Here is a 21,713-nt window from a genome sequence, read left to right on the forward strand (position 1 = left end):
TTTTGAACTCATATCTTTCCCCTTCCCAATCGCCATCTTGGTATCATGCATGCACATTGCGATAAAGGGAGGAAAAAGCCCACACATTTCAAAAAGAGAATACTTGTATAATAAAAACACTTTTACTATGCGTGCCTTAAATCAAAAGAGGCGAGAATAAAAATAATGATGGAAAAACAAAAACAAGAATGGCTTCCCCAAATAATCCTTTTACTCAACCGTGCATATACATTGGCGTGGATGCATGTATGTCACTGAAGAATAATCTATAGTTTCAGTCTTCAGACTTTTTTTTTTTTCTTCCTTTTGTCTTTCCCTTCTTTTTTCCTTTATTCCTCAAGTATATTTGCGTGTCACTTCTTTTTCTTCTTTTTTCTTTTCTTTGGGGAAAGAGAAAACCTCCTACAGCAATCCTTCAGCGCCCCATGTACGTATTTGCGTTCCAAATTATTGGCGTGGGTTTTTTCTTTCCCCTTTTCCACTCTTTTGACGCTTAGTTTGTATTGGGACGATTTAAGCGATGCCTACGTGACTGTAAACGGCTCGATGGGAGAGAATTTACCATCTCCTCCCGTCTGGTGATTTTGCCGGTGGCATGTCTGCCGTTCTCCTGCGACCGTTTTTCCTCCTCCTCCTCCTCCTCCTCCTCCTCTTCGTCCTCCTCCTCGCTGTCGTCGTCGAATGAAAGTTTTGGCGGAGGCCCAAATTCGTTGATCGGCTCCGGGCCGTGTTGCTTAATGAGCATCAGCAACCAGTCATACAGCGAGCGAGGCCACCGGGCGGACGCCACATGGCGCTCGTACAAAGTAAAATGCAACTCACGCAATGAGGAAGGGTCGTAGACTCGATAAAATGCCGCAATACGTTTTTCGAAATGGCGAACATATCCACGATTATAATGTTCCATCTTCTTTGGAGCAAATCGCAGCCGATGTGGAATATGTTCAAAGGCAGGCGTTGTGACGTGTAATGTTATTTCGCCCATGATGACTTCAGAAACCGTGCCTCCAAGGCCACCTGGCATAACGGAGCGACTAGCCGAACGAAGAATGGGCACCGTAAAGGCCTCACCAAGTCGGTAAACTCGTCTGGTTAAAAGAGCTCGAAGAGACAAAAGAATACGACCCAACTCTCTTTCTGGCAACAGAAGGCTCTTGTAGATTGTGTTCCGTTTGGACACAACGGAGGATGCCTGGGCGGCTGGCGCAGATTTCTCGAAAAAAACGATTTCGAGCGGGGGCACACGTCGTGTGGATACGGAGCCTCGTAGAAAAGAAATGTCCATGCGCATTTCCGGGAAGTATTTGCATGTATCAATTCGATCCTCCCATTTCACCTTTAGGTAAGATCGCATCTCTTCATTTAAGAAGGAAGCAGAAATGGATATGTTGCCTTTTTCTACTGCATCTTTGTCCTCCGCCCGAAACATATTAACATTGTCAATATGAACATAAAACGTAAAATCAATCGGATCCGGTGCAAACCGTTTCAGTAACTCCCGGTGAGCATTCCTCAGGGATGTGGCCTTTGAAATAAGGGGTTGTGCATGCGGAACCTCCTGAGGAAGATATTTCCGCATCAATGATGTGACATCTCTTGTAACCTCCTCCACCGCGCTCCCTTTACTACCATTGCGTGGCTTACCATACATCGTCACGGTTCCCTTCACAAATCCCGGGGACTGCACCTCTACTGCCAACACCCCAATCTCTTCCCGAGTCCCCTCATCAAATAATGAAAGTGAGCATAAATTGAGCTCATCTCGCACCATATTACGAAGGCTCATCTCAGCAACCCCTAACAGACGAGATGCACGAAATAGTCGATGCTCACAAACTTTGAACCTCAGTGTAGAGTGCAGCGGATTTGCAATAGATACGGTCGTCTCATTTTTCATTTCAATATCAAAAGCCAGAGATTTAGCGGCGTGATGATCTTTTGTGCGAAGCACCAAGACATCATCCAGGTAAACTTTAACGTAACAAGAGCACATGGGAGCAAAGTCATTTATATTCACGATGCGAACCCGCATTGGAGCAGAACCTGTTTCTGGACCGAGTGTGTCTGTAAGTTCCTTAATAAGCCTCTCTTCCTGCCCCACGTACTCACCAAGAAGATATTCCACACGATGTAATTGTGAAGGATCATAGTGGGACAAAAGTGCTTCCACGCGTTGGCAAAAATATTTTTTTTTATTTGGAGAAATAACTTCTTTTACCAAGCCATATCCATGAACAATCCCTTCAATAGAAAGTGTACCAACCACTTTGGCATCTGCCGTTAGGGCTTCTTGATAGACCGGCAGCTGGAGTTGAAATAAACTTTCCCGAACTATACCCCTAAGCGAAATAACGACTCGCCCAACCTCGGCATCATTGGCATCTGCCTCATCAACCACCATAAAGAAAAGCTCACCCTTCTCAGCCGTGTACACTGGAAACGTTGTCTCATTGCTAAAAATAAAATCTTGTGAGAAACGCACCCCGGCTGTTCGGTAAATTTCAGGACCCATACGAACAACAACGGCATAAGTCTTGGGTTTTTCTTCTTTTTCGTTACGATGGAAATTTTGAATCCGAAGCATCATCATGTATGGTCGAGGCTCCGGTCCATACGCACGTACCAACTTCCCCATGAAAGAGTTCATATGGCTGATGGATGCCACGATGGGGTCTAGGCGATGCAAATCGTCACGAAGATACTTCCACAGGTAGTTCCGTAAACGAATACGTCTCTTTTCGTCTTCCGCATCACTCACAGGTGATTCTGTGCCGTAATTAACAGTGCAAAGAACAATTTTGATGGTACCGCAGTAACATGCATCCCCTGTTCCCGCTGCGTAGACAATGTTATGTGTCCGTTCCTTTGGCACACGCGGTTGTAAGCCGTTCAATGACACAAGACATTCCCCATATTTGTGGTTAGCAGAGTAGACGGCAAGAGAAATGGAATCCGCCTTGGGATTGTCAATCACCATATCAAATTTTTCGTTGAAAACCGCTCGCCTGTGGTATGGCACCATTTTCGTAATTTTTTTAAAACGACTTGAAGTAACTTTTACGTAACACGTCTCACGTGTGGTGGGAGATCCATTCTTCATTGTCAGATCAGCCACGGAGTTAATGGTGAGTTGAAACGCTGCAGATTCACAATGTGGCTTGTGGTACCTGTCAAATATCGCAGCATAGGCTCCATCATAGTCTTCTACACATTTACCCACGTACCATTCAAGTCGGTGAAGTTCTTGAGGAGCATCTTTTCCAAATAGCGCGCGGAGTTTCTCACGAAATTCCCTCTCCTTGAGCGGTGAAGAATAAACGTCTGTCCCAAAATTTTCCGAGTAGAGGGAAATCAATATCTCACCGCACTCATACGCTCGTTCAGTGCCAGGATGACGCACAAGTGCTACCCACTGACGTCGTTCCATTCTCTGCATGAGATTTCCAACCGACAACGCACATTGCCCTATCTTCTTCCCTCCCGTACTTGTGACGGCGACCACAGTCACTGTAATTTCCTCTGTTTCAGGGTTGTTCACCTGAAACATAAACTCATCATTGAAAGGTGGATTTGAATTGTTGTATATAACAGGAGTTTTCCCGCGACCATAGGCTGTTTGCACCGTGACAAATGTCGATGGTGGGGTTTGCATCGCGCGGGAGTCAGGAACCAGGTCCTTCACACCCTCAATACGCACTCGCAATTCCAACTTTTGTTTGCTGTTTGCGTTGCTGTCATCCGCATCCAACGGGGCTGCATAAGGCGTGTGGTATTCATCATCCTCAGACAACATTTCAGGCGGAACTGATCGCCCCACGGCATTTGGAGGCAAAGTGTCGTTGTAATGAAAGGGATCATGACCAGAGTGACCATTTTTCGGACGTTGGCGACGGTGCGGCGATGGACTGCTGGAGAAGTCACCGTTCCGCCTGGGAGACGAATGGAAGGATCTTTCCGAGTGCCGTGATCGTCTCGCAGAGCCATGCAACAATGAGAATGATGAACTCTCAGTGTCATGAGCCTTAAATTTACTTTTACCGTTCATCTGCCTTGTGGAAAAAAGAAAAGCAAAAAAAAAAAAAAAACTTTCTTCTCTTCTCTTTGCCCCTCCTTTTTTTTTTTTTTTTTAGTATGTGTGTGCGTGTATATATGTGTGGATGGCCCACAGCCCTGTTTTCTTCTTTCCTCCCCTTTTTATTCCTCTAATTTATCCGTCGGAATAACGTGGAACGGCAACGAACCCACGTCACGGTGAAAAAAAAATCCAAACAAGCGGAAAGAAACTTCTCACCTCTCAAAGTCTTTTACACCTCCCCTTCCCTCTTTTCCCTTTTTTTTTTTTTTTTTGAAGTTATTTTTTCTGCTGCTGCTGCTGCTGCTGCTGCCTTTTTATGTGTCTTCTATAATGATTGATGAAAATGATGTTGCGTTTCGTCGACGCGGTAACTACACTCTGCTGTGGGCGTGAGATACAGAGAAAGAAGGGGAAAAAAAAATAATAATAATAAAAGGGAAAGGAAGGGAATAAATAAATAAATAAAACATTTGTAGACAAGTGAGTATTGACATGCCTGCATACATAAACACACACAGACACACAAATAATATTTACCTCTGCCTTGCGTCGGTCATTTGTGCAAAGAAAAAATACAAGAAATAAAGAGCAGAAATCATCTTGGAGAGAAGTCAAAAAAAAAAAAAAAAAAGGATATAAATAAATAAATAAATATATATATATATATATACAGGGAACGCACAACAACAACAACAACAATAATAATAATAATAATAAACAAGCAAACAAAAAACAGAGCAAACTTTGGGCCTCAAGGCAATATGTGCACCTCCATGCGCATCATAACTTATAAAGAAGCATTCTTCCAGACAAATCATCTTTAGTGGAAAACAATACACAAACGTCACACACACACACAAAAAAAAAAAAAAAAGGCAATCATTGAGCATCCTGCAGTGTGGGAGGCGGTGGCGGCGGGAATGAACTCACTTCAGGTCCCCACCGCTCGATCAATGTAAAAAGAAGGTTGGGCAAATCCACTGTCCATGCACGCCTTGCCACATACTTCTCATACACGGTATGGTGGATATCCATCAGTGAATTGGCATCATAATGCTTAAGAAGAGAACAGATCCTATCAAGATAGTAACGCACAAAATCGCGATTTACCCTTGGTGGGGAATGGCAAAAAAGAAGCACCGTCCTTGGATAACGTTCAAATGCAGGGACTTTGAGAGAAAAGGTGAGTGTACCGGCCAAACTTGCGTGTACTCTGTTTCGCTGTCGTTTTACATTTACAAGCGACACGGTGATCGCTTCGCCCATATCGTACAGCTCTGGAGTGAGCAGGGCGCGAAGGGATAAGACAGCGCGGCACAACTCCCCCTCCTCAGCGCCACCCTCGCCGATAACACGAAAAAGCAATGCTTCACATGATGTAATGTCAATGCGTAGGGGCGGGTAACTAAACTCCCGACACGTGTCAGAGGTTGCATCCACAGCACCATGAGCCGCAATCTTGTGCTCCATGACACACACAACATCCTCATTCACGACAGTCTCCACCATGAGACGTCCCTTCGTGGGACTCAGCAACTCCGTTCGGTGCACCATACAGTGCACAGTCGCCTGCACCCGAGGAGCCAATTGTTGCCGCAGTTGACGATGAACCGTACGCATGTCATCGCAGCGACCTAGCATGACATCCAATTTTCGAAGATCCTTTGGGCTATACTTGAGCAGCAAGGATGACACATCATCCACGACGGATTCAAACCGATTCAAATCTAACACTTCACGCGCTACAGAACGCCGCACAACAGAAGCAGGCATCACCACCTCGATACGCAAATTACCAAAAAATTTTCCTTTTGAATCAAATAAGCGAAGACACCGCCTCGACATCCCGCCTAAGGGGCACTGCGGAATCGTAAAGTCACAGTAACATAACACATACGACCTTCGTAGCTTTACTACTGCCAACTTCAAAGTTATAATGACATCCTGAATATTTAAGGACGAATCAATGGTAAATTCTTCATTAATACACTTCAACCGTTCGCCCTGAAGATTGCCCGTTCGAAGAAGTGTCTTACCACCGTTAAGTCTGACCTTAATATAAGCCTCTTCTTCTGGAAACCCGGAAAGCCCCAACAACCGAACGCGAATATCTGAGAAAGACGGTGAATAGGCGCGAAAAGGTGTGTTTATCGGTGTTTCTTCCCGTGAACCTTCATTCTGTGCCTGTTCCATCACAAAAAGTGAAGATAGACGATGCACTCCTTCTGAACGGTAAGGCAAAATACTTCCTTCTACACGTTCGTAGGCGTTGCTCCCCTCGGAACTCCGTTGCTGATCCACGGAAACGCCAAAGTCGCGGGTAAAAAGTAAAACCTCAATGGCTCCATGCAAAGAGGCAACGCTTGTCTGCGCCTTATACACCAATGGAAGCTTGAGACGTGTCTCTTTCCCACGAAAAATGTACTGAAGTGGAATGACCGTTCTCCCCATTTCCGTCCCTACCGCAGATCCCTCATCCAGAACAATGACAATAAGTTGCACCTCTTCCTTCTCTGGTAAGCCAATAGGGACATCAAAAGCCTCTAGAAACACATACTCCCCACCTCCCTGAACAACATTCGTCCTAAACTGCGTGAGACCAGACTGAATAATACAATAAAGACCGACAGCCCTCGAAACAAAGGATTGACAGCGAACCACCTCTAAATGAAGATGATAGTTGCCGGCTTCAGGGCCATATTTCTCCGTAAGTCGTTGGATATGTGCTTCCACATTAAATATACCACCGTATTTAACATCCACCAAATGTAATTGTTCACGAAGGTAGTAGTAGTAATAATTTCTCAGCCGCACGTACTGACTTTCGTCACTCCTATCCATTGGCGAGACCAAACTACCAAAATTATTGCTAAGAAGTGAAATTGTGATGTAACCAACCGGAGTTGCTAAAGGAAGACCGGTATTTTTCACGATAAAATGCGTTCTTTCCTGCACAACATCTTGGTGCAAGTCCAAAAGAGACAACTCGCACTCACCGCAGTTAAAAGTTCCCTTGGTATCGGCGTGAACCGTTATTCTTAGCGTCTGCTTCGTTGGATGCGGAATGGTGAGAGAACATTCCTCATCAATGTTAAAACATCCATTCGCTCCCGGCACAGATTTTGTACGATGAAGCGTCCTGCGACCAACCCTCACCTTCACAAAGCACAAGCCAGAGGCAACAAGTTGACCATTCAGGTACAACTGCGCTACACTCTTTACTCTGAGCTTGAGGTCTGCCGCCACTTCCTCCTCACCTCCTGTTTCACGCAAGGCAAATATTTTTTCCAACAACTCATTCTCCCTGAGCGAGTACTCGCCAATGTACCACTCGAGGCGGTGAAGCTGCTGCGGAATCTGACTCGCAAGAATTTTACGAAGGAAACCGCTAAATCGATTCTCAGCGTCGACGGAGGGCATGTAGTCCAATCCAAAATTTTCCCCAAAAAGTGTTAGGCAAATGTTGCCCCTTTCCATTGCCACTGACCGATGCGGCAACACAACCAGTGATACGCGTCGTGTTCGTGGCGTCCCTTTCTGTATGTTTTTCAGGGAAAGTACACAGTGACCCAAACATTTCTTCCCGTAAGGTGTATCCGTGATGACAGTGATACTAAGATAGTCGTTGTTCGGATCATTAATAGGGAAAACAAGTGTCTCATTGTACTTTGGGGACCGCGTGAGAAAGGCAACTTTTGTGCACTGTGTCTTTTCAAGTGTTGAAAGCATCACGTATGGACTTGGCGGAATCCACCTCTTGTCGTCAAGATAATCGCAATACAATACACGTACATGCAGCCGCTTCTGATAACGCAACAGTGGTTGCAACTGCAAATATGATGGGATTGCAGCCGACGATTTTACTTCTTTTGGTGACGTCAAAAAAAGCATGGGCGAACTCCCTGGCCTTGATACGGAACAGAATTCATCAATGGAATGAATACTCTCGTCTATGATGTTCAGTGGTGGTTGCGGGAAGAATTCGTGATCGCTACTCGGTCCCGAGCTAAGATCACTGCCCGTCATGGAGCCACCGTTCATCGTTCTCTCATGCGGCAAATTATGTGCAGCCATACGAAACAATTTATTACGCCAGCCACCAATGCGGGAAAAAATATTCCCATGTCGTCGATTTCGGTCCGTTAATGAAGCCAATGGATTTTGCGGCCGTGGACGATCGCGCGAGTGATCTTCCACCAACCGTTTTTTCTCTCCTTCCCTGTGTCCCGTGTCGCGCAGGTGGAGATCATTTACCGTGTACTTTACACCAACAAGTCCGGCAACCCCGCCTTTATCCGGCTTCTCCAGTGGTAGCCATTGGTGGCACTGCTCCGCCAGCTGCACCGTGTTGAGGGGAATAACAACACGCCCCACCTCCCTGTCATCACCAAGATCGTATCGGTCCATCACAAAAATTGTAATTTGCATCTCATGCGGTCGATCTACATAAAACTCAAAATTTTCAAAAAAATCCGGCTCGGTACTGTTCTTCACTACACGTGTTTCATATCGCGTGATCCCCATACGCACCACGGCATAGGCGTTCATGCTAAACCCTAGGCGGCTGGGAAGTTGACGGCATCCTAACAGTGAAATATACACACCGTACGTGCCATCCTCTTGGCCATATTCTTTGGCGAGATCCCTCAAAAAACCTTCAATGTCAAACACCGTGTCAATAACAATATCCACAAGGTGAAGTTTCTCTGGGGCTCGTAGATGTAGGTACCTTCGAAGCCGCCCAGCATACATGCTTGCTGCCTCAACGTCCATGGAATACGCATGGCCTAACTGCTCGCTAAAAATTGAAATTTTAATTAGACCACTCAGGTAGGCCTCATTTGTGCCAGCGGCCCCAACCAAATGCAATGTGCGGTCGTTACGAACCCCACGCTGCATCATTCGAAATGAGAAATCTATACGGCCATACACAATACTCTCTTGACCCGCCCGCACCACCTCCAATTTAATCATGTCTGTTTCCCGCGCGACATCAAAAACAAAGGTTTCATCAATTTCAGTGCGAGAGTTTACTACCACACGTTTTTGACTTGTGCGTACCACCTGATCGCTCATCGTAATCACAACAACAACATTGCTGTCATCAAGATCTGATTTTGCGTCACTTTGCAATGAACTCACTTCCAAGACAGAGAGCCACAGCTCCATTGTCCCTGGTTCCCTACCGTACTCAATTTCCAGTTCACTCATCAATTCCTCTAGATTATTCGAGCGGGACCTGAGAAGAAGGTCCACCTGAGGGATTCGTTGCTGGTCATACCGGTAAAAGAAGCGATTCAGCCGCTCATGGAATCGATCCACATGTTCTGCCCGCTGCAGCGATACTGCACCAAAACCATGCGGCCTCAACGTAAGATGGACCATGCCCCTGATATATGGCTGAAAAAAAGATTTTTCCCCAAGCAGAAATACCTGTCTCGCCGAGAGATAATTGGGGGTAAGAGTCGAAAGAGAAACCTGTGCCCGTGCGAGCTCTTCCCACCTCGACATTGCGGAAACCTGATACAAAATGATGTCCAAGACAAAATTGAAGGGATCTACAATGTCCAAACTTGTTGCGCCCGTCGGTGTACCCCAAACCGGGTTTGAGGTAAAGGGCCGATGCGGCGTCACAAAGTCCTGCATTGGACCACGGATCACTACAACCACATTTGAAGGAAGATACATTGTGGGCCGCTCAAGGCATGTACAACCCTCAACAACCAGAGAGAGGGTATACCCGGGTTCTTCTCTGCAGTTATACTTAGCGCATAAGCTTTCCACCAAATCCTCAAACGTCACAAAGCGATCGCCTGAAATCGATTTTTCAAGAGAGATTCCTTCCAACGAAGAATTTGACATACTTGTTCTTACTCGCTGTGGCATCGGCAGACCCTTCACAGACGCCATCAGCAAGTCAATGTCCCCCAAAAGTTCCTTATTGCAACGCAGCAGAAGACGCACAAGTCGTTTTACATACTCCTTCTCATCCGTATCGTCTATAAAGGGCATTATACCTCCTTGAATGTCCGTCTTCAACGTGATGGTGACTGTTCCTGCTAACCCCGTGCCGTCCTTTGCAGCCAAAAAATACTGAAACAACTTTTTTTGTCCCTCCACCAGCCTCTCAATCGAAATGCGACAACTACCAAGAAGGCATTCATCCTCAACACTGCTGCCTGTCGTGGGGCAATGGTATGTCTGCACCTCAACTATAGCAAGACGATGTGTATTCCCCACGGTGAACGTTTCATCAAAATCTGGGGTGTGTGTGTTCTTCTTACTACGGGTATGAAATTTGTACACCCCATCGACAACTATGCGTATGCGTGGATTTATTGCGGCAAGGCCAGGCGAGTGCAAAAGACGGCAGCCATGCACCGTAATGCTCAGCTTCCCCATTAGAAGTTGAAAGGCACGAACAGATACTAGAAATAAATTTGATAATACCGCAAATAAGAACAACAAAAGTAAAGCCTCACGGCGGCGTTGAGAGTTGCGGATGAAACCACCGCTCTCGGCGGTCTCAATCGCACGCGGAGGCCCAAAACGGATGCGGGAAAATCCACACACTATTCCCTTTATTGTTCAATAATGGTGGGAAGCCAAGGCAGGCGTTCACGCAGAGATACGCACAAACACACACACACACAAAAAAAAAAATCAAAATGAAAAGAAGAAATCAATGGGAAAAAACACACGGCAGAAAAAAAAAATTCCAAACAAAAAAACAAAAAAAAGAGGACAAAACAGCAGAACAGGCACATTGAAGCAAAGCTCCCTTTTTCTCTAAACAGGAAAGGGGAGACGAAAGGAAAAACCGATGGCGTAAAACATCCGTCTTCATCTCATCCCCGTTCAGATCGCATTAACACCTTAAAATACACACAAACACAAACACAAAAAAAAGAATGATTAGAGATTCCTTTCTTCTTTGTATTACTTGGAGTGACGTCCGCGTGCAGCCGGTCATTTACCAGACAGCAAAATAAAAAAAGCACAACCGTGGACGTTAGCAAGGCTCGCCCAGGTGCTTCTGCAGGAGTTGAATCATCTCCAATTCGGAGTTCAACGACATTTGCAGCATCTTTCTGCGTGCATGGTGCTGTGCCTCTGCAAAGTGCACCTCCGCAGCGGCCAACTGTGCACGTGCACCCTCCGCTCGCATTGCAAGCAGCCTCAGCACCAGCGCCACCACCTCCCCTTTCCGCTCCACCTGCCACTCGCGGTTGATCGAGCGGGTTAAGTTTTCAAAAGTCGATGCCCCCACAGTCAAGAGGTAAAAGACGTTAAATAATGTTTGGATTTCCTTTGCGGTCGAAGCAGGCAAATCACCGCCCCCGGCAGCAGCCGAGGGTAACCGCGAGACGTAAAATCCCTCATCGAATAGAATTCCAAGACGTTGCAGCCACTCTATGCGTCGCTGGATATTTGCCAAGTCCACCGCAGAAGAAAGTGATTCCGATTCAAGCGAGATGAGAGCCAAAGTCATTTCCGCAATAACATCCACAGAAAAACGCAGCATGTCTTCCTTTACAATGGAGTCCGTGACAAATTGAAACTCCACCACAAACCTTGACGCGCCAATTCGCCCATAAGAGCAAAACACCTGTTCCCCACGGCATATTTCACGCGCCGCAACAACACAAAATTCCATAGGATGCTTGCGACCACCTCCCCGCACCTCAAACTTTCCATTTGCCGTAAAAGAATGATTAATGATGTCCAGACAAGGAATAAGGTAAGGCCCCTCACGCCCTTCAATCTCCTCGCGGTAAAAGTTGCGTGAGAGCACTTGTGCCAAGCACTCACAAAAAAGTTCAAACGTCGCTTTTTCCTCCGGCCAGTGTTCCGGATGACGCCGTATCACCTCTTGTGCCGCGCTCCACCGTCCCTCCAAATTCAGATCATGCAGTTGCTGTGAAACTCCTGTCCATGTCAAGGGTACACCTGCCGTCGGTGCCTTCCCAGTATCAGCGCTCGGTGCCAGACCAAACACAGGCCCAACTGCTGCAACATCAAAGAAATGATTCGGCATGCGTGGGCAGGCACTCAGCCACGGCATCCACGGCGACAAGGGACGCACGGCTTCGGCCATAAGTCGCAAGACAACAAAGAGCACATTGTCTGTGATGTGCATTTCCGCAAGAGCCTTCACGCACGGTGATTCAACGCTATTCTTCTCCGCATAGGGAGAGATGCACCTTGCAAATGGGCAACTGACAATGACAGAGCCCGCTTTCAACGGTTTACGTGCAAATACGCCAAACCCCATTGTCTTTGTGGGAACAAGAAAAGCGACATCCGGATGAAGAAATATGCCGCACTTCTTCGCCCATTTCCCTACGGCCTCAGGGGAATGATCTGCACCAAAGCAAATGCTCATCACAGTCTTGTAACGTTTTCACATGCAGAGATGCAAATTTAAAAAAAGGAAAAGAAAGAAAAAAAGGGGGAGGGGGGGAAAGAAATAAAACAAATACCGTGACCGCTTCGTTTTCACTGTAAACGACATAAACCCAATTCCACCTTTTGCCCCGTCTTCCTGTCCCTCCCTTCTTTTATTTTTTCCATCAAATAACATTGCATTTGTTTGGAGTGGCTGAGCCATTGTTTTGCAAAGCATTTGGCAACACGTGAAAAAAAGAAAAAAAAAAAAACTAAGCAAATGCTTTCAATTTGTCAATAAAAAGCCATGCGTCTTTGCTCCATCTCCCATTTTTGTTTTTCCTCCTCGCGTTTCATTTTATTGTTATTATTATTATTTTTGCATTTTCTCTTCAACAAAAAACAAAAAAACATGGAAGTGTAAAAAGGAAAACAAAAGTAAAGAAAGGCAAACGCACCTGCCATCAAATATAAGCAGAACAATCCAATTAGCATTTTTACAACATACTTTCCACTCAATTGCACCTTTCCGTTTTTTACTTGGTGCTTACTTTGTGTTTTTCACTGGAATTTCAGAAGGAAAAGATCTTTTTTCAAAGGAACAAATACATGAGTCCGGCAGCCTTGCCATCCGCCTCACGTCCAGTGACGCAGCTCGCTGCAAAGTCCACCATGACGGTTTCCCCTCGGACACTTTTAGAAATAAGCTCCGGTGCTGGGGCGCTGGTCAAATGGCAGCGGCGGCACGAATCCCTGTACTCATGCAAGTCAGATTCCAGTGTTTCTAGAGGCTGTTTGGGCAAAAAAAACTCATAGAGACAGCGGCTAATGTCAAAAAACTTGACGCTTGTGTCATTCGCCCCGTCTTTTATCCGATTAACACTGCCAGAGCAGAGAAGTGACCATAGAGGCTTCGCAAATACCACGTCTGCGCGAGGGTCAGTTGCCGCCTGGCGAAGAGCGGAACGGCCCTCTAACTTCCCTTCGAAAGAATCCGCAGCTGCAGACAAAATATCCGGCCACTCCGTCATGCAGAAGCAAAAGTCAACGTGTAAATTGGCTCCTGTAGTGGAACGCCCGTAGAGTTTTGATTGTTCTGAGTCATACCAAACGCGAGACTCATCAAAAACAAAAGTGGGGTATTGAAAGGCCTCACAGAAGGAGAGAATAGATGCTGTAACTGTGTCTGCATCATCGCCCCGAAACGAAGAGCTTTTAATAATCGTGAAACCAGTACGCGAACCACGCATTTTTTCCACATGCTTGACGTATCGTAAGAAATCCGTTCGAAATTCACATGGGATCAGACAAATTGCTTCAGGTCGAGTGGCCTCCCAAAGAAACTCCTGACATGACCCCTTTGAAGCAAGTGCCACGGAAAGCTCAGAAAGGATCCAGGGATTCCCAAAGTTGACATTTTCCACTACCCAGGCCTCATCATGTAATTCTACAGCTTTTAAGCAGTGCATTTCAACGCCGCTTTCAAGTTGCTTCTGGACATCTGCTGCCAAATTAAAACGATAGGTGATATGAGCACTCATGTGGGTCATGGCTAGCCGAAACTCACGACGCATTGCTGTAATGACATCCTCTGGTAAGGAAAAATAGGCCGCAATGGCATGCTCCATCAATGCATCATTGTCATCTTCATTCGCCGCGGCTTCAATGATGTCTTTCAACTTCTTCGGTATATCCTGAAAACCAGCCCCGAGTAAACTGGAGAATAAGGCAGCAAGCCCAGCCGACAACTGGCATCGGTTGAAGAGAAACTCCAGTGTAACACGAACTATTCGAGAAAAGGCGGTTACAGCCCCTATTAGTGCCTCACCCGTGCCGTGACGAAAAACGTAGAGTGAGCGAAAAGGGAATTTGTCTTCTGGAAGCGCAAAGCGCCACAAACAGGGGTGGTCCTCCTGATCCAATGGCGTCGCCCGCACCCTCCGTTGCTCGGGTGGAGCCTGCAGTGGCTCATGAATTGAACTCCGCCGAGAGGCCCTGGGATATGACATCCAGCCAAGACAGTCCGGATGATTCCTTTGGCGTTCCCTCAGCTGCCAGTTGCCATCGGCTGTCAGCTCGAGATCCAAATAACGGCTCACGCAGCGCTCTCCCCCAAGGTAGCCCGGGTCGGGGGAGGTAAACAATGAAAAAGAGTAATTTTGCTCTGCGATGCCCACTTTTTGATTGTGCACATACGAAATAACACCAACATGACCCCACGGAAGCAGCTGAGAGTGGCGCGGATAGACGATGATGTCACCAGGTGTAGGCCGACGCTTCGATTTGCCGTTTGGGTGTGCAATAAAATCAAGCTTTGCATCCGTCTCTATGTGTTTCAAAGTTTTCATTTCAAATATCTCGTTTGCGCCTCCACAGGAGCCAAAAACACATCCGGTGGTAAGAATGAGAAAGCGACGAGCGTATTCCACACATTGATAGCGATACCCAGTGTATATTTTCTGATACAAATAATTGGCTTCACCACTGAAGAAGCCATCATCTCTGTTAGAGAATGCAACAACACCCATAAAACTCCCCTGTTGCTCACCGTATGGCAATGGAACGGAAGCTTCTACCCCTCCATTTTCGACCATTTCGTGAAATGTGCACCTTACGCAGAAGCAAACGACAAGCAGGACAAAATAAAGGGTTCTTAAATAAATAAATAAATATATATATATATATACGTATATTCTTCAGGTGATGGTGGGTGATTGGGAGAGACACTAATTTGTAACTTGAAGAGAAGCAAAAGTAAAAAGAAAAAAGTATATATATATATATATAGAATGCACGTAAAACTAAGCAGATAATAACTTTTAATTTCTTTTTCCTCTTTTTGTCTTCTTGTGTCTGTCTTCGTTTTGCAGAGCATATCGTCATGTACATGCACATAGAGGCACAATACATATGTGAGCACATATTCACTCTTCCAGCAAGAAAAAAAAAAAAAAAAAAACCTTAGCACGCATGGCTCCTCGCTCAGCTGCGCCCTTCAATTGGAAAAAAAAAAAAAAAAAACGTGTCTGCCGCACCCTGCAGCGTCATATCATATCCGCCATGCCATGGAAGATGACAACTTCATCAACATGGCTTCTGAATTGCCACCTTCCTTTGGTTGCACAGCCATACGCTCCGGCGGCGAAACCTGGCGAAAGTACGTGCTCAGTTCATTTAGCGCAGACAAGAGCGTTGCCGGGAGAGTGCGATGGGAAGAACTCACCACAGTGATGTCACATGTTCCGACAAACACGCTGCGAGCCGCCTGTCGATGACGCACAACGTCCAACTTAATGGACGCCTCCAACTCCTTCAGAGGAGGCGTTCCGCGGGAGCCCACGCGATAATTGTTGAAAATAACGACGAGTGGCACAGTGGTAAAATGATCTGTGATCGCACGCAAATAGGCCGCGGCATCCTTGAAGCCACGCTTGTTCATGCTGTCTACTACAAACAACAAAAAATCCACCGCCTCCATGCGTTTCACATAATAACGCCAATTCTCCCGGAAACTCTCGCGGCCGCCAAGTTCATTCAGCGAAAATATCCATTCCTCAAAGGCCGCCACTTGTTTGGACAACCCAACAGTCGGAATAGTGGACTGCACAAGACCCATTAAGGAGTTCAAAATGAGCGTCTTGCCAACGTTTTCTAATCCTGCCATAAAGCCTACACGCCACCCCCGCCGAGCGATCTTTGCCTCAATCGGCAGTAAATGATTCAACGCCACCCGCGACACGCATTGAAAGTCATATACACACCCGGATAAGTTGATAGGCATCTCATCGTTTGGCTCCGTAATTGACCCATTTCCCAATGTAATGAGTTCCTGACGCCGTTGTAACGCATACTTGTGCAGCAATTCCTCCAGTCCCGAGACACTTTCCTCGTATTCGCACAATTCGTAAAGTAAATTTACAGCGGAATGAAGGTCCAGAAAACTTGTCGTTTCTCCTCCGATGGTGTGGCTATACATGACACGAAGCCGTCGCAAATTGGAAATCAGTACCCGCACCAAGTCATGCTTGCGAATTCGACGACCGTCAAAAGCCGCTTCAAGGGCATTAATAGCATCAAAAATGGCATCGGCACCAATCTTAAGACTTACAGAAACACCTTGTGAGTCATATATCAAGCTGACAACTCGGTGCATATCAAGAACTTGTGTTTCAGCACTACGCTCAAATGCCACCGCATCCCCAAAGTCTTCTGAAGGAATAGAGGAACACGAGCATGAATCATCGGTGTCTACGTATTCGTCCACTTCTGGGATGTCACGTAAATGCTCCTCACACCACTCCCTAAACGTTGCAACGGGCATAGAAGGAAAAATAACTAACTGGGATACAACGGCATAGGCTTGATTGGCCTGCGGCACAACACGCCATTTGCGCACAAGATCCATCATGGCACCCTGATCCCCCTCCGTTGAGCAAAGAAAGTAGTCCGTTAAAATGCCTTGCTGAAACTGGGGATCGGGAAGAGTTAACGTTTTACCTGTCACAAAAGGAACAAAGTCAACAACAATAGAATTGATATTTTTAAATATCGTTCCGAAAAGAGGACAATAGCCCTCATTTGAGGATGTAATGCCACTCAAAAGCTGACGAATGCCTTCAAGTCGTTCTACATAAATATTGCTGCATGAAAGAACCAGGTGTGATAAACCACGAAGAAGCAAAGGAACTGATACTTTTGCACAGGAACGTAAAAGATTGTCCCATATGATCTTTACACGTCCATTTCCTCCTAATACTTGAGCAATGGAGGTTCTGACCTCGCTCATACGCTTGCTAAGATCTGCAAGAAGAACAACATTTACAAGCTGATCACGTAGCGACTGGGCCACAACACGCGGCTTTCGATACGCTTCAAAGTATCTGGATATCATCACTACAGCATGTCTACAACGCTGCTGATACTCAACAGTAGTCGTTACAAACAACTCGGGGGGTTTATCCGCATCGACGGTCTTCTCGTCAAGTGTAATGGCTATTCCTGAGACGTAGTCTCCAATGTATTTGATGTATACAGAGTCATCTGTTACCCCTTCATCACGTCCAAATTCTTCTGCGACCTGCACAATCTGTTGCTGCACATTTCGCAGGAATTCCTCGTGTACATGACGGCGCAGATACTGCTCTACACGGACTGTATCCCTCAGGTTTTTTCTCCACTGAAAGGTGAACGGGAAGGGCTTCTTGATTCCCAACAGTTCGCCAATATCACGACAAACTGCAACACAGCTTTTGCTTGTGGTGATCCATCCCTCAATACGAGGATCTCGCCATACATGCGATTGAGTTATTTTCATAATGTCACTAGAATTCGCAACAGAAAAGCGCACATTTCCCATGATATCGCGGGTGATTGTTACGTTCATTACAAGACTACGTGTGGTGGGATCATACTGCGGCCCAATGTTAGGCTGCGACCCAGAGGCCGTAGCCACCGTAACCGTGTATCGCCTCGGAATGTCATTTTCGCTGCCATATTTTTGAACCACCGAAGAAATGGTCTCAATCGCCATATCGACCGCCTCAACCAAATATTGCAAAAGATCATCGGGAATATCGCTCAAACCCGCTATGGCTAGTGTAATGCTTACACCGAGCGACCGCTCCGCAGTCATCGTTCGTCGTTGGGCAACACGCAGGACATTTTGGTCCCGGTTATACGCCGGATAACGTTCGATGAGTCGCGTGATGGCGGCGTACCAGCGATCACGTTCGGCCATGGAGTTCAACCGGAATCTAACATTTCGGGCATGCCGCAGCTGCAGCACAAGACGGTAGAATTTATTTTGCTTGCAGCCCGAAAAGATGACCCCACGTACCTCCGAGGCGTTGTACTTTGCCAGTGGAAAGGGCTCCTGGTCATTCTTGTAGACTTCTATACGACCCTGCGTTTGATCTACTACCCAAAAGCGCTTTTTGTACGTCAAGAAGGAGGTGCGACCATATCCCTTCTCCTGCACACAACGTACAACCCCCATCACGTTGTCCTCCTTCTGTGTCTGTGGATCCATTTCCTACTGCCGCAGAAACCGTGCCAAACTTCACCACTGCGGCCACCTGTCCTCTGAGGCTCAACACGCAAACGCATAAAAATCAAACAAAATAACACATGCAAGACAAACAAACAAGCCCAAAAGAAAAAAAAAAAAAGGGAGAAGAAAGCATACATATCCGCACACACAGGAAAAAATAATTAAAAACAAGAGCAGGAAAACAAACAAAAATTCAGTTTCATGCATTAACCACGACTAGCATCACCGCAATCACCCACAAAACACACCAACAGTCGAACTGATGGACTGATGCAGTCAATAAAAAGAAACAATTTCTCCCTCCCTATTTACTGCACTCTCGTATCCATTCACGCCTCCCTTTCAATTGTTTTTCTCCTATGTGTTCTCTCTGACTCCCAACTCTTTCTTTTTATTTTTAGAATTTCCGCCCCGCAAAAAGGCGAGTGCGGCGTTTAGTCGGCTTCATGAATTCTTTAACAGCCTCCAATTCCTCCGGTGTGGCGTACGTCGCCTCAAATCGTCTCCACTCTGTTACAATGGGAGATACCAGAAACTCCCCCCATATCTTTGCTTGTTGTACTGCCTCGTAGCTCGCGTTATCATCAACTCCTCCAAGCTGTCGGAGTAGGTCGGGCCGCTCCCGCTCCAACATCTCACGGAAGACGGCGCGCATCCAATCAACCGAGGAACTTTCGTATTCCCCCGTGCGTTGAGTAGGCACAAGAGCAAACTTTGTAACAGCACCCACCGCCTCACCCCACCGTGCAACAGCGGGTGCCATAAGGTCCGGCATGCGCTCTGGAGGTGATGAGAGAATCCCTCCTGTTGTTGTGATCTTTCTCTTCCACTCGATCGCCTCGTACTTGTAATCATCCCATACAGAGTCTAACAGCTCACGGTACAGTTTCTGAAGGGTAGTTGTCTCCGTTTTAGTTTCCTCCGCGTTACGTGTACCGAGACTGTGCAACTTCTTCTGTGCAGCGCGAACAATTCGACGCTTCAAAGCCAGCCGTCGAGCCCAGGCCTGATCGACCTTTTCTAACAGCGCGTAGCGATCCGCCATCGACGATGCCGCTCGTGCCGCCGCCGAAAGAGAATGAATGCAAGCGGCTCGTAGCGCATCCGAACGGTGAAACTGCTCCTCCTTCTCTTCCATCTTGGCATAACCCTCCCAGAGAGTGAAATCCTGTGGAAATTGCTTAATAGCTGTCTGGAAGATGGTGCGACTCCGTTGCACACGATCCTCACGACTCAATTCACCGGTCGCGCAAGCTTCCTCCTCAAGCTGCAATGCCGCGTTGAAAACCTCCGGACAAGCTGAGAGGTTCAGTGCGGCTCCCAAAAGCCTACGAGCCTCTGAGTATGCCCCATGACGCCGCTCAAGTGCAGCAGCCTCTACCCAGAGACGAGGGCACCACGCCGTCTTAAAGGGAAATTCTCTAATACAACTGGCCAGAGCTGCACGCGCTGCGGTGATGTCTCGTTCTTCAATGAAGCGCGCGTACTCCATCACTATAACAGCTCGACGCTGCATTGCTATGGGATCTTTTGTTCCATCGACGCGCGTACGCACTGCAGATTTCAAGCACTTCAACGCCTCCTCATATGAATTTTCCTTGCTCGATTCATCATCCTTATTGTGCTGGACTGCGTCCCTTAGGATAAGGTACTGTGACACGTACGCATCAAAGTCATAGGGGTTTCGAGCAATACGTTGTTGATACATTGCACTGGCAACCGCGACGGCCACAGCCTCACAGTTTTCGTTGTCCCCATAAAGACGCTCAAAATGACTATACGCTGCAAAAATATTGTCCAAGGCATCAATTGACGTGCACTCCCGCAGCATACGGTGGTATACGTGGCGTGCATCCTCATATTTCTTCGCGGCTGTAAGAGCGTCGGCCCACGCAAGTGGGATCCGGCAATCCTTTTCACCATTAATGTGGCTCTCTGGAAGGGACTTCATCGCTGTTTCGTACACCTTGACTGCCCGTTCCACGTTTCCAAGGACATTCAGCTCGGTGGAACCATAAAACAACCACGTCTCCACTTCACCATGCGTTTCAACATAGCGCCGAGCAACATTTCTGCACGCATCGGCCCTCTGGCACTGTGCCTCAAAGAGAGCAAACAGCTCCCAGGCACAATTAGGTGGAGCAGGACCAGAAAGCCAACGGTTAAACACATCACGCACTCTGCCTTCCTGTCCGGCAGCTTGCTCAAGAACGAGGTACTTCAACCAAAGATCCGTGGCAGAGGGCAACGCAGTTACCCCACGATCCCATACCGCCCGCGCGTGGTTGAGGAATCCATACTCCTCCTCCAACTCGGCATATTCACGCCACAAAACTGGGGAAGTTCTATGAAAAATCACGGCCCGCTCCAACACGCTGCGCATCCGCTCAAAATCTTTTTGCTGCGCTTCCCAACGGGCGTACTTCACCCAATTACCAAGAAAACTGTAGCCGCGCTTCACTCGTTCTTCCAGTTCCGCCCGTGTCTTTTGGCGGTAGAGAGCAAGTTCCTCTGGGCTGTTAATCACCACCTTTGTACTATCGTTGACGGGACCGGCCCCGCGCTGCATCTCCTGGGCATCCGCAATGAGCTGCGCGGCAGTGAGCTGCGTTGTGGAAGCGCGGGCATCGCGAAAAACGGAACGCCGACGCAGCGCAGCAGCTGCCGGCCCCATGTCCTCCTTCTCGCGTCGACGCCGTTTCATGGGATCTACACCGAACGAAAGACTGCTGCGAAGAAAAAAAAGAAAAAAAAATACCAACATAAAAATCCAAAAAAAAAATTAAAAGGCGAAAGGAAAAACCAAAAGGAAGAAAAAATTGAAACCCCTGCAGTCCTAGCAATGGAACGCTTATTCGATTGTTTGGCTTTAAAAAAAATAATAACAATAATAGCCTTCAGGTCTCTCTGTTTTTCCCCCTTCTTTTCTTTACTTTTTTTTTGACAGAGTGATGGGCGGGAATAATTTCTCTCCACTCATTCTTTCATGGAGTGAACTCTCCAGTGAACTTATCGCCCTCCCTTCGGCATCGTCTATTTCGGGGGGAAAGTAGGAGACGTCGCCAACTTCCACACAGCCGCGTTTCCCCAGCCCTCACTTCTCTCTTCTTTTGCCTCCGCCCTTTTATTTCTTCTTTTCCTTTTTTCCACCCGCTGCGATCTCCTTGATCGGCACTTCGCTCCCTCATCCCCCCAATTCCT

At 47.0% G+C, this 21,713-nt stretch overlaps 6 protein-coding genes across 6 annotated transcripts, besides 15 other annotated features; all 6 read right to left on the reverse strand.

The window, feature by feature from the left end:
• Positions 1-18,144: part of a sequence feature (areas merged during assembly that could not be assigned to a particular haplotype. This can correspond to areas where the two haplotypes were merged or to regions with more than two copies in the genome that were merged during assembly.) that runs on past the window's edge.
• Positions 288-384: a sequence feature (T-rich).
• On the reverse strand, positions 494-4,045 carry Tc00.1047053504147.240 (hypothetical protein, conserved; the record flags this gene model as incomplete). The annotated part of the gene is made up of 1 exon (XM_814751.1): positions 494-4,045. One exon carries the CDS (start codon positions 4,043-4,045, stop codon positions 494-496), a length of 3,552 nt encoding a protein of 1,183 aa, XP_819844.1.
• Positions 624-667: a microsatellite.
• Positions 4,057-4,085: a microsatellite.
• Positions 4,361-4,385: a microsatellite.
• Positions 4,488-4,510: a sequence feature (AT_rich).
• Positions 4,709-4,745: a microsatellite.
• Positions 4,758-4,792: a microsatellite.
• Positions 4,955-10,477, reverse strand: Tc00.1047053504147.250 (hypothetical protein, conserved; the record flags this gene model as incomplete). Its single annotated transcript, XM_814752.1, has 1 exon — positions 4,955-10,477. One exon carries the CDS (start codon positions 10,475-10,477, stop codon positions 4,955-4,957), a length of 5,523 nt encoding a protein of 1,840 aa, XP_819845.1.
• Positions 10,728-10,825: a sequence feature (A-rich).
• On the reverse strand, positions 11,088-12,461 carry Tc00.1047053504147.260 (hypothetical protein, conserved; the record flags this gene model as incomplete). Its single annotated transcript, XM_814753.1, has 1 exon — positions 11,088-12,461. One exon carries the CDS (start codon positions 12,459-12,461, stop codon positions 11,088-11,090), a length of 1,374 nt encoding a protein of 457 aa, XP_819846.1.
• Positions 12,502-12,550: a sequence feature (GA-rich).
• Tc00.1047053504147.280 (trypanothione synthetase-like protein, putative) lies at positions 13,057-15,057 on the reverse strand (the record flags this gene model as incomplete). The annotated part of the gene is made up of 1 exon (XM_814725.1): positions 13,057-15,057. The coding sequence occupies one exon, from the start codon at positions 15,055-15,057 to the stop codon at positions 13,057-13,059; it is 2,001 nt and encodes a 666-aa protein (XP_819818.1).
• Positions 15,121-15,156: a microsatellite.
• Positions 15,513-18,491, reverse strand: Tc00.1047053504147.310 (hypothetical protein, conserved; the record flags this gene model as incomplete). The annotated part of the gene is made up of 1 exon (XM_814726.1): positions 15,513-18,491. The coding sequence occupies one exon, from the start codon at positions 18,489-18,491 to the stop codon at positions 15,513-15,515; it is 2,979 nt and encodes a 992-aa protein (XP_819819.1).
• Positions 18,145-18,617: a sequence feature (areas merged during assembly that could not be assigned to a particular haplotype. This can correspond to areas where the two haplotypes were merged or to regions with more than two copies in the genome that were merged during assembly.).
• Positions 18,554-18,702: a microsatellite.
• Positions 18,618-21,713: part of a sequence feature (areas merged during assembly that could not be assigned to a particular haplotype. This can correspond to areas where the two haplotypes were merged or to regions with more than two copies in the genome that were merged during assembly.) that runs on past the window's edge.
• On the reverse strand, positions 18,910-21,216 carry Tc00.1047053504147.320 (hypothetical protein, conserved; the record flags this gene model as incomplete). Its single annotated transcript, XM_814727.1, has 1 exon — positions 18,910-21,216. The coding sequence occupies one exon, from the start codon at positions 21,214-21,216 to the stop codon at positions 18,910-18,912; it is 2,307 nt and encodes a 768-aa protein (XP_819820.1).
• Positions 21,247-21,331: a sequence feature (A-rich).

The sequence above is a fragment of the Trypanosoma cruzi genome, genomic scaffold (genome assembly GCF_000209065.1).
Source record: "Trypanosoma cruzi strain CL Brener 1047053516765 genomic scaffold, whole genome shotgun sequence".
In the NCBI taxonomy this organism is placed as follows: domain Eukaryota; phylum Euglenozoa; class Kinetoplastea; order Trypanosomatida; family Trypanosomatidae; genus Trypanosoma; species Trypanosoma cruzi.